This window comes from Centroberyx affinis, unplaced genomic scaffold (assembly GCF_046629955.1).
Source record: "Centroberyx affinis isolate AG114_WGS23_722 - 3 ecotype Tasmania unplaced genomic scaffold, CSIRO-AGI_Caff_v1 ptg005676l_1, whole genome shotgun sequence".
In the NCBI taxonomy this organism is placed as follows: Eukaryota; Metazoa; Chordata; class Actinopteri; order Beryciformes; family Berycidae; genus Centroberyx; species Centroberyx affinis.
This window is the reverse complement of record NW_027282863.1, coordinates 123,108-135,578: the sequence shown is the minus strand read 5'-3', so window position 1 is coordinate 135,578 and position 12,471 is coordinate 123,108. Positions and strand designations below refer to the sequence as shown.

General features: G+C 38.8%; 1 protein-coding gene across 1 annotated transcript in view; it reads right to left on the bottom strand.

Annotated features, from left to right (window-relative positions):
• Positions 1 to 12,471, bottom strand: part of cux1a (cut-like homeobox 1a) — a 182,952-nt gene that overhangs the window by 75,866 nt on the left and 94,615 nt on the right. Inside the window, exons 8-9 of the mRNA XM_071547106.1 lie at positions 11,121 to 11,197; positions 8,063 to 8,129 (exon numbers count right to left, since the gene is read on the bottom strand). Coding sequence (XP_071403207.1) covers positions 8,063 to 8,129; positions 11,121 to 11,197 — 144 coding nt within the window. The remainder of the gene's footprint in view (positions 1 to 8,062; positions 8,130 to 11,120; positions 11,198 to 12,471) is intronic.

Sequence of the window (12,471 nt, the reverse complement as noted above, 5' to 3'; positions counted from 1 at the left end):
CAAATTCTGTGCAATGTGGGCCCCCTTCTTTTCTTATGTTAAGCGACTACACTTCAGTTCCAGAGTGATGTATATTTATACATATTTTTTATCTTTATCCTCATTGGATGGAGGTGAGGACATGACACATTCTGGTGATGTAAGAGGCCTGGCATGTGTTTACACGACATCTAGGACGTTAAGGAGGACTGTATTGTCTGATCTAGTTGACCTGTAAACAATTGTACCAAAACATATTTTTGTTTCTTTTTTTTTTTTTTCTTTTTGTGATTACCCTGTCTTGTCGTATTGTTGTTGTTGATGTGTTGTTCTATATTCCTACTAAATAACTTACAAGTGCAATTATTGTATAAATGCTGGTTATGTTGAAAATCCAATAAACAAAGTTTAAAAAAAAAAAAAAAAGATCTGAACTTAGCAAAAAGGTCCTAAAGTCCGGACTAAATGATGCTGGTATGAAAGCCACCTTAAATCCCTAATATGGGTCACTAGAAGCAGGTTTTTTATAGTGCAATATGTATTCCAGTTCTTGGTGTGTTATTTCTGTAAGGTTTTCACTGAATGGCTGCTAAATAAAGACGAGCTCGGGTAAAATCAATGGAGCCGCTGATACCCCATGACAACTTTACCTTGTGACCATCTTGCTTTCCAACACTAGGTCTTACTGCTGCCAAAGATAATAGATGCTGCCTGTTGGATACTGTACAAGGTAAGGAGTCCAACTTATCAAACTGTCCTTTTACAATAATGTTTAGGGCTGGGCAATATGGACAAAATCAAATATCACAATATTTTTTACCTAATACCTCGATATCGATATTGCGACAATATTGTAGGGATGACTATTGGTGCTTTCACAAAATATTTACACAATAAGATTTTTGATAAATAATCATCAGTAATGTGGATATAATGACTAAGTGGGTAAAGGCAAATAATAGAACAGCTAGAACAGTCTGGTAAGTTCAGAAAATGACATCACTTTACTGTAATGCAGCCTTTAAAACCAGGAAAAGACAACACTTATGCCATATCACGATATTACGAGATCACAATATCGATATAATATAGATATATTGCCCAGCCCTAATAATGATAATATCTAGTATGTAGTTAAAACACATTGATGCATGATGTGATGATGTGTGGCATCAAAAGTAGCTGCCTCCAGTGTGATTCTCTGCCTTAATATCTGATCAAATTAAATATGAAAATGTACAAAACTGTAGAAGATCACAGATGGGGCAAATATTTTCTCACAGCACTGTCTGTGATTTCACTTATAAATATAGACAAGAGAGGTTAGCAACACCTTCCTCCACACACACACACACACACACCCACACACACACACAGGAGATGCCAGATTTAAATGACAGAAATACCAATCAAGAGAATATTACGTATTAGCTCGTGAAATATTCGAATCAAGTTTTAGCTATTTTTTTTTTGGCTTTGATTGAATAATTTGAATATATATTTTTAAGAGATGATATAAAATATGTATATGCATTTTGTGAGGGGACAAATATGGGTATAATGAAGTGTACTACAATGTATGAGAGTATAATTAGCATGTAAAAAAGATCCAGAGATGGGCCTGCAGGCGTTTTGATCATATGAGGCTGCATAAAAATCCTATTCAGACTTATATTATCTCTGTTTCTAGCATTATAAATGTTTCTAGCATCACACTAAGCTCACCTCCCTCTGCTTGAAGCTTGTTCATCAGGTGGGGGGATCTGCTGAGACATTTTGGCTTTTTGTAGCTACAATTCAACTGAAACAACAGAATGTGAACTTATACTACTACTACTGTAGTTTATGAAACGTACGGAAGAGGATTAGGGCCAAATGTCAAGAAAATATTTGAGTTCTGAGAATCTCTCTCTCTCTCTTCAGTAGAAAAGTAACCACGGAACCTTTCTTGATGAAACTGTGTAAATGCCTGTTTTCCTCTCTTTCCTTTCTTTTCTCTTCGTTTGGTTTACTTGCATATTAAAAAGAAACAACAAGCAAAAGAATATATATACATAATAATAATAAAAAAGGAAAAATACATTAAGAGAATTAACAAAGAAAGAAAGAAAGGGAAAGAAATGTACATGTGCAGGTGAGGGAAAAAGCCCAAGATGAGTTTATATCAAAACCTCACTGAGGTTATAATAATTAAGTTACAAAAATTGAGAGTTCATAGTTACAATAATGAAAATACAATTATTATTACCTCCGCCAAGGAGGTTATGTTTTCGGTGCCGTTTGTTTGTTTGTTTGTCTGTCAGCAGGATTACGGAAAAACTACTGGCCCGATTTTCATGAAACTTGGTGGAAGGGTGTAGCATGGGCCAAGGAAGAACCCATTAAATTTTGATCCGGATCCGGATCCGGATCCGACTCACGAACAAGCAATAATAGCACGAACCTTGGTGGAGGTCTGCGCTCTCCGAGTGCCCTTCTAGTTATTATTATTATTATTATTAGGTAAGCGATCAAATGTATAATTGAGAGTATTAGCAGTCTTCTTTTAAATGCATTTAAGAAGGGAGATAAATCTGCTAAATAAGAAAATTTATCCCAAACTGTGACTGCTCTATATCGAATTGAAACTTGATTTCTTGAGGTGTGGCACAGTGGGAGGTGAGGGTTTTTTGAGTGTCTTGTGCCGTAGGAGTGAATTAGTGAGTTCAGAGTTTAGACTGGTAATGCCACTACAGTTTTCTATTCCTGATGAGTCGCTTCTCCCACAGAAAATCGTTGGAACACCAGCAGACACTGGGCTGGGCTAAATCATTTTCCACATGACTAAGGGGGTGTTCCCGGTGTTGGATAATTTCACTGCAACTTTTATAAACGGCTTTTAACAGTAACAATTAAATATATTAAAAAAACATTATGCTTTTAAATCTCGCCTTCAAACCCATTTCTACAAAATTGCTTTCCCTAATGTTTGATAGTGCTGCTCTTTACATGTTAGTGCTGTGTCCATGTTTTTTACCATTGTGTTTTTGTATTTTATTCCCTGTTTTTGGATTTTTTTTATTGCAGTTTTATCATTATGTTTCTGCATTTATCCTTGTTCTTGCATTTTATATTTCTGTTTTTATAGCTGTTTCTGTCTTTGTATTTTATCCTTCTTTCTTCTGGAAAGCACTTTGTGCTCTATGCTTGAAAGGTGCTTTACAAATTAAAGGTCCCATATGGTGTAAAACAGGATTCCCCTTGCCTCTGTGATGATAAAGGAGTTGGATGGTCTATCTAACATGGTGAAAGTATCAAAACACAAAAAACACTTTGTTAGTCTATTATTTCTAACAAAAATGATAATGAGCGAACCTTTGTGACGCCACAAATTTACGGAAGTCCAAGCGGCTCGTTTAGAGGCTCGCTTTTCTGGATTTAGTTGGCGACCGTGCGTTTTGATACTTTCACCAGTTTTAGACAGACCATCCAACTCCTTTATCATCACAGAGGCAAGGGGAGTCCTGCTTTACACCATCTGGGACCGTTAAGTTATGTATAAGCTACCTCACCCCCTAAATTCTGCTTTTTATCACAATCATTTCCAGAGAAACTGCTATCTGAAAACATTGTCCCAATAATAAATGGCCATCCTGGACCTTAACTGGAATTCTGAGACATAGTTGTGACAGCCTGCCTGATTTCAGATAGAATGACCCTTATTCCTTCATGTGTACGCACTGACCACTGGACTATTCGTTCATATGAGTCTGTATGTTTTTTCTGAACATATGAACCACATTGACACCAGCCAGACTACGGGAACTGGCCTCCCGACACGAGGCATTCGCTGTACATCTTAGCGGCTCCCATGAGAAAACACACTGACTCCTCAAGCAGTTAAGTTAAGGGAGGGAGGCAGTCACACACTTATGAACACACACACACACACACAAGGAAAGCGCTAATATCACATTTCCTGCAAAGTTTCCTGTCCCAGCAGCCCCCCCCCCCCTGTGCCGAAGCGCCCGGGTCTGACGCTGGATGTGAAGACAGGAAAGGAAACAGATGTAGTTTTCAATCTCTCCGCACATGAATGGTCAAGGCTCCACCGTTTCAACTGTCATCTCAGGAACTCGAACGCCACGGAAATATTTAAGAGATTCCCCCTCAGCGTTTTTCGGAAGACATCTGCTCGAATCATCTTCCACATCGCTCAAGCCGCGACACGTAAAGATGTAGCGGGATGGCTGTGGCTGAGCGACTGAATCATAAATTTGGTTTGTTTGAAACGTGAAAGCTAACTTTATATCGAGACTTCGAGACTTCGGTCTTAAATCTCCGTGGAGGTTAGGACTCTGCATCTTAGTATAAGGTCAACCAGCCATTTCGATTTCAAACCTCAAGCCAGATATAAAAAAAAAAAAGGACCTGAGACAAATCCAGCGAGGAACATGAAGTGTGCAAAAAAATGTCTCGAGTCTTAACTGTTCCCAGGTCAGACGAGCTCTGTGCAAGCTCCTGCACGAAAACTGTAACATGGTCAGGATGCCAATTTTGCTGATTCTTTCTTCTTTTTCTCCGCTAAAGGGGCCTGCAGCTCAGAGACCATAAGTCCTACAGAAACCATATTTGGCAGGTGGGCTCCTACGGCCCCCCACTGCTCAGGCAAGGCAGCCCACACACATTGACCAGATGGTGGCGCTATAATAAGCAACTTTACGTTTTGGCCAATAACTCCTGAACCGTTTGTGGTGAAGAAAAAATTCTTGCGTCCCTAGATTCTTTGGAAGGTGCTGAGTCCTACTCACACATCGCTTTCAATGTCCACCATACTGGACTTTCTGCTATTTTTACATTTTTTACCTATTTAATCAATGTTTAGACTGATGGAATAAATGTCTTAGGACCATTTAGTAGGACTTTTTAGGGTCTTAGGTTAGTCTTAAATGTTTTGTAGGTTGTAAATGTTACTTATAATACATGCACTTTTAATCTAGACGTGCTAGTAAACATATATTTTAAATACTATCTGCTTAGTGTCTGGGCCCCTATTCTCAAGCTTCAGATAGCTTATCAGGGTGTCCCATTTCACATATCTCCATTATGTCTCATATGATTGTACTTGTATTTTAACTGATTTGTGAATAAACTGAACTGAACTTTACATTTTCTTACCAAATTTGGTCGTGATGAAATTAAACTAGGCAAGGCAAGTTTATTTATATAGCACATTTCATACACAACAGCAATTCACAGTGCTTTACATAAATAAAATAAAAAATAAAGACATAGATAAAAAAAAAAAGACAGTGCAAGAAGATTAAAAAAAGATGAAGAAAAGTGAAAGTGCATTAAAAGAAAATATAAAAGATACAAATAAATAAATATTCCAGTGCAGACGAGTGTTGCCCTAAATTTCTTTAAAAGCCCTGGCGAACAGAAACGTTTTAAGCCCCGATTTAAAAGATTCTACTAAAATAAGTTTAAGGAAATTGAGTTTTCGTTTTTTGTTTCGTCTTCACTCTCTGCAGGCCTACGTGTCTCTCTCTAATAGCTCTCTGCCTCAGACCACCCTGAGATAAAGAGGTCTGGTCATAGAGCAAATCACAAACCTTCCCTTCCAAATTGGTGGTAAAAGGTGAGTACTGGGGAAATGACACAGGACTGGTAATTGGAATCTTGGTTTGGTGGTTGTAATTATGTCTCCTCTAAGAACGTGACTGGTAAATGCAGAGGGGCGGAAACACAGAGAGAGAGAGAGAGAGAGAGAGAGAGAGAGAGAGAGAGATCAAATCAACTCCATCAACTCCGTAAACTCTTCTTTAACTTTGCTTTTTTTTGTAATCATCACTGTTATTGTTGTTACTGTCCAGAAATATTCTATGTGATGAATCTATATATTTAATATGCAGTTTATTTCATTTTTATTTTACTTTATTTCTATCTCATTTATGTTTGACTCTATGCTTTGGCAACATGTGCACATGTACGTCATGCCAATAAAGCTCCTTGAATTGAATTGAATTGAAAATTGAGAGAGAGAGAGAGAGAGAGGGAGAGAGAGAGAGAGAAAGAGAGAGAAACTTGAACTAGCCTGTGGCACTCAACGCGGGACAGGAAGAGGGAAACAACAGACAACATTTAAGGTGAGAAACCAATGTGGAAATCACCTGAACCACAGGTTATACCATCCAAACAGTCAGGAGAGACCACACATGCACACCACACACACACACACACACACACACACACACACACCCAACTGCTGCTCAGTGGCCACCAGTAGAAGACCGCGGCTGCACTGGGAAGCTCCCACTGTCCAGGAAAGAAAAATCCGGCGACACTTGCAGTACTGGGAACAAATATTTATTAGTAAAACCAACATGTTTCAGCCGGCATGAGGGTTTGTGGCCGACAGCAGAAGACTGTGGTTGTACTGGCCAACTCCCAGTGTGAATGTGTGGAACCGTATGAATGTGAAACCGGGCGGGGCTGGAAAAGAGCATGGAGCTCCGATTCCGATTCATCAGATTCAGGAGGAATATTCACAGTCACAGCATCCCGCTGTTGCTTTTTTTTCAAGCCAAAAAATCAGCCGTGATTTGAAACTATCTGGAGGGTTTTAAATGGTCTGGAGCTTTCAGAATGATCATCATCCATCACTTCCATCACTATCTGCTCAGACCAGGCTGGACCCTCCGGTTCTAAAATACAGTGTGAATTGTCCAGAAAGCTCAAAACACATGTAGTATCAAAGAACTTTTCGCTCAAAGGTATACATAACAGATATTTTTTATGTGTTAATATAGTTACTCGCATTTACATTTGTGGTACACTGTGGTTCTTCGGTGGTATTTTGTGGTACGCTTTGAGGTACTTTGTGGTTCTTTGCGGTACACTGTGGTATTTTGTGGCTAAGCTTTTGAGGTACTTTGTGATTTTAGTACACTTTTGAGATACATTGAGGTACTTTGTGGTATGTTGTGGTACGCTTTGTGATACGCTTTGTGGTATACTGTGGCTCTTTGTAGTACTTGGTGGTATGTGTCCTGGTACTTTGTGGTACTGTGTAGCAATTACTAGGACCCGTTATTCTTGCATGTTTTTTGTATCATTAAAAAATTATATGAAAAAAAAAACACCTCTAGTGTGTACCCAGCAAATGTTGGTAGATCCCAGTCTTGTACAGGGCACACACACACACTCACACACACACACTCCTTAAACACACAGTAGTATATAGAGCAAAGAAAACATGGAATTCTTTACCACTGTTACTGACTAAATGAACACAGAAATCAATGTTTAAAAAGCAAATAAGGAAACACCTAGGAACATCATATTTGTAGGATGTTATGCATATGCGGATTTGTTGTTTTTGCTGGTAACTGTTGAGAGAGTCATCAGTGTAAGTTTTACTCATACATAATAATGTTATTTTTTTTTTTAAATATATGTCTTATGTTTATGTTTGCCATTTGTGTTGACTGTAATGTTTAATGTATGTTTTTAAATGTGGACCCCAGGAAGACTCGCTGTGCTTTAGGGCAAAGCTAATGGGGATCCTAACAAATAAACAAACACACTCTCACACACACACACACACACACACACACACACACATCTGAGCATGTCTGTGCACCATTGCGGTCATAATTCTCGTCAGCCACTTTTCAATTCGCTCGGTAATTACAATTTCCATTCTGCTCCATTCATTTCAGGGCAAGGCTGGATATACTTACTGGCGCTTGCACACACAGAGATCTCGGCGGAGATGAAAAGTGTGTGACTGGGAGGAAAGTATTATGAGGCGGTGTGATATGATGGTTATGGAAAGAGCTGCGAGGAGATGGCGTTTTCCACAGATTCAGGTGGAATCGCTCCAGCTGGCGACCACAGGGTGTTTCTAGCCCCTAATCAAAGGGCGGAGTTCTTCTGAGGTTTTAAGGAGTGATTGAGTGTTTGTCTGTGTGATCGTCACTGTTGAGGTTTTGACAGACAGCTGAAGTTAAGAGTCAGGGAGGGGAAATAAGAGAGACAGATGAATAAAGAGACGAGACAGAGATAATGTACTCCTTAAGCCGCGGGGAAGAGGACTTACTTTGTCGTCGACTCTTTGTCAGATTTGCTTTTCAGGTCCAAAAGTTCAGCCTGAGTTGCTTCAAGCGCTGCAAGAAAAATCCATTTGTTTAGACATGTGTGAAATAATAGTAATAATAATAATTATAAACTTTATTTGTATAGCACCTTTCATGCAAGAATTGCAGCTCAAAGTGCTTTACAACAAAGAAATTACATGCACCAAGTGCTTCACATAAAACTTGATAATAATAGTAAAAGATAAAGATGAGAATAGAATACATAGAATGCATCTTCACATGAAAATAGACATAGAATGAGCATAAAAACAGGGATAGAATAATAATAATAATAATAATTAATGTAAAATAAATAAAAGTAAAAATAAGATAAAAATGAGGAATGCATAACATAAGGTGGAAAATAAAACCCACTGAATAATAATAATAAAAATAAAGTAAAAAAATAGAGTACATAGAATGCATAAAAGTAAAATACAACATTTTAAAAGAAGTGCAGCACTGCATAAGTGAAAAAAAGAGTTTCAGGCCTGTATCAGGAAAGTCAGAGCTAGTTAAAGGCTAAAGTGAAGAGATATGTTTTTAGCTTTCTTTTAAAAAATATTTAGCGTGTATATACATTTCAGTATCCTTACACAAGTTTGACTGTTTTTTTTTTGGTCGCTTTTTGGATTCAACTGTTGGAGATTACTGCTTTTGCCTTGTGTGTGTGTGTGTGTGTGCGTGTGTGTGTGAGAATTGGACAGCAACCCTCCCGGTGACCTGGAGGTATGTAAAGCTCCACAGTGATGTGAGTGATGACATTTTGAACACAGTCAATTGTCATAATGGTAAAAAAGAAGGGAAATAAGGCCCAGGTTGAAAATAACTGGAATTATCCTTCAAATGGACTATTAAAGGAATAGTTCACCCAAAAATGAAAACTCTGTCATCATCTACTCACCCTCATGCCAGTTGAAACACAGGGAGGTTGCCAGGTTCCATAGCAGCCTTCTCCAAAACAACTGAAGTCAGTGGGGACCAGTTCTTCAGAGTTCCAAAAAGACCTACAGTATATTTACACCATCATTTAGTGCAAAGCTTAACTACAGCTGATTGATTTGCAACAAATAATGGTGTATAGGTCTTTCTATTCACAGTGTGATTGTTTGGCTGTTTGTTTTGGAACTCTAAAGAACTGGTCCCCATTGACTTCAGTTGTTTTGGAGAAGGCTGCTACCAAGTTGTGCTGGCAACCTCCCTGTGTGTTATATGGACTAACAAATTTCACTTGTGTTTCATTTGGCATGAGGGTGAGTAGATGATGACAGAATTTTCCTTTTTGGGTGAACTATTCCTTTAAGCTGGCTAGCTACGTTAGCTGTGACAGTCCAGCACATCCGCTTGGCCACTGCAGAGTCTGCATGTTGGACCAGCACTGATGCACTATGACAGGCCGCTTGTTGGCCCTCATGCAGGCAGCTGGCAGCGGCAGATTAGACACTCGCTAGGCCAGCGGTAGCACTCTGCCAGTCAGACGGAGAGGAAGAGGGAGGGGGATTTGACATCTTCAGTGGTCACGCAGCCCAGAGATGTGCAGTTAATATAATGGCGTAGTTACTGTAATGGTGCATGTAGACACTAGCGAATAGAGAAGTGAATAATGCTGGACGGGTGGCGGTGTGTATGGATTTGGATTTCTGCTTGCTGAAGAAAGGATGCCCATACTTTTGGTGGCTCGGTTTTCCAGAGATAGCATTCCACAATGATTTCTACAGTGTTTCTCAGGGCATTTTAAATAAACAGTTCACCCCAAAATTAAAATTCTGTTCATGGTCTACTCACCCTAATGTCAGCTGAGACTGTACAATTGTACTGAGCCCAAAATACCTATATTTACCTCATTATGTTGTACTATGAGTCTTCCTTTTTGAAAGCATGAGTGATTAGTGCCCCCAACCTCCTGTATTGGCTGGCCAGTTGGAAGCAGGATCAGCCCATTTCCTTGTTTGGGTTGCCACACTACACAAGAAGAGGTATTTACCGTTTTCTCTGCCTAGAATAACACTACATAATTGGTAACATTTTACAATAAGGGTACATTAATTAAGGGTTAGTTAATGCTTAATAAGCATTACCTAACCCTTACTTAACAGTTAACTAATGTGTCTAGTAATCATTTACTAATGGTGTTCATGTTAACTGAGGTATTAATTTCTACATTATTTAATAGTCATCTTTATAAACTATTAAATAATGTATAAGTTAATACCTTAGTTAACATGAACACCATTAGTAAATTACACATTAGTTAACTGTTAATTAAGGGTTAGTTAATGTTTATTAAGTACCCTTATTAAGCATTAACTAACAATTATTAAGCATTAACGAACCCTTAATTTAGTGACCCTTATTGTAAAGTGTTGCCACATAATTTGATAAATCTAGGCCTTTTGGACTCAGATAAATTGTTCAGCTACAAAACACCGACTCAAAATTTATAGTCATTTAATGTTCATTTTGGAACTCGTTTGTTAGAAGGACAAGATGGAACTGCAGTAGCTAACCCGTTGTGTTTTGTGGTTGTATGAACTTCATTTGCCGCTGACATGGGGAGGAGTAGGCAACGATAATTTTCATTTCCATTTTGGGCTGAACAATTCCTTTAATTCCTTTTGTTTTGGAGCTCACTTTTTGAGATATCTTGCTAACAAACAGACAAACAGACAGAGGTGAAAACATAACCTTCTTCAAACTTTGTTGGCGGAGAAATTCCAACACTGGAGTAAAATCTTGCGTTAAGATGGGTCAAAGTTCTAAAAAGCTTTTCGGCTTTTAACTTTACTAGTGCAGTGCCCGTTCAAAACATGCCTGCAGCTTTCTCGAGAACCGCTCATCCAAACAACTTCACACTCGACACTGCATGTCCTTGGGTCTGCACGTCCTTGGGTCCCCAGCAATACACCAACCAAGTGTGAAGTAGATCGGACGAACGGTTCTTGAGATATGTGAAGGACACACATACAAACAGAGATTCCTTGCTTTATAGTATGATGAAGCTCATCATTTGGTAGTACGTACCTGTCTGCAAGGCCCGGGCCTTGCCGTCTGCCTCGTCCAGGTCTGAAAGTGCTGAGTCCTGCCTCTCGCTGTGCTCTCTGTCAATGGAGGAACAATATAGATTAGCATTAGCTAATCACAATAAGCAATGCTCTGCAACTATGCCACTTTGGAGACTTAGGAATTATTTCTGTGTTGTATAACTAATAGCTTACTTCAGGACACTCACCATACTTCCTTCAACTGCAACAGTACTATATGTGATACGTACAACATGTACAGATACTGAGTATGGTTTGTATTGTTTTCTATCATACTGTCCCACTGCACTGCATGTGAGGTCCTGTTGTCCTCGTTCCATGTCCTTCAGTTAAGATGTTACGATATAATAAGATATTATTATATAATAATAACAAGAATATTTTGTGCCAATATTTAACAAAATATTTAAAAAAATTGACAATTTTCAGGCTGAACAGGAAAAAAACTCTCCACTGAATTCCAGACTAATGAAATTCTTTGAGGGTTAGCAGCTATTTTAGGGAGGGTTACATTTTTGAAAGATTAAGTGATTTTGACTCTATGCTAGAATATCTGATTAAGTTGGCATCACAATATAATGAAACATAGTGCGTCAAAGATAGTTGTGACTAGTCACTAGCCATTCCCATCAAGAGCATCACCACCCCACTCTTCAAGGGACAGAACATAAGTATTTCAAACAAGACAGCATGTTACCACTCATGTTGACTCTGAATCCAGTTTCCCAAGTATTCAAATGCAGGACGAAGAAGTGTCCTAGGTGCACTAAGTGGTGTATTTTTAGCCGACTAAACAAGTGCCCTATTGTGCTGTTCCGATCTGTGAGGTTATTAATACCAGAGCATCTGGGCCACCCAAGGGTGCTCTTTTATCATCCTGCCAGCCCTGCTACCACAGCAGCCGAGTCCATCAGTATCCTTCCACCTGAGGAATTGGCATTTACTCTGACCTCTGTGACTATCTATTGACATTGACTAACTGCTTATCATCTTATCAAACTTCGAGTCTATAGACGCCATCATAAACTGCAACACATAGTAAAGCTGATTATAAGGAGCTGGAGAGTGCTGGAGTGACTGATATGTCAAGAGGATGAGAAACAATAACTGTTTAATGAAGGATCTGTGTGCCTGTGTTTGTAACAGCTAACCTATAGAGTTTACCTTGGATGGAAATACCAGCAGCTATCTGACATTGGTCTTAACAATGGCAGAAAAGCACAGTCATACTAGACAACACCACCAAGAACATCATCCGTTTATAGCAAAACTGTCAGTTTCAACAAATTCAGACATTCCTACCATTTCATGAGAATATTTCCATACTATAA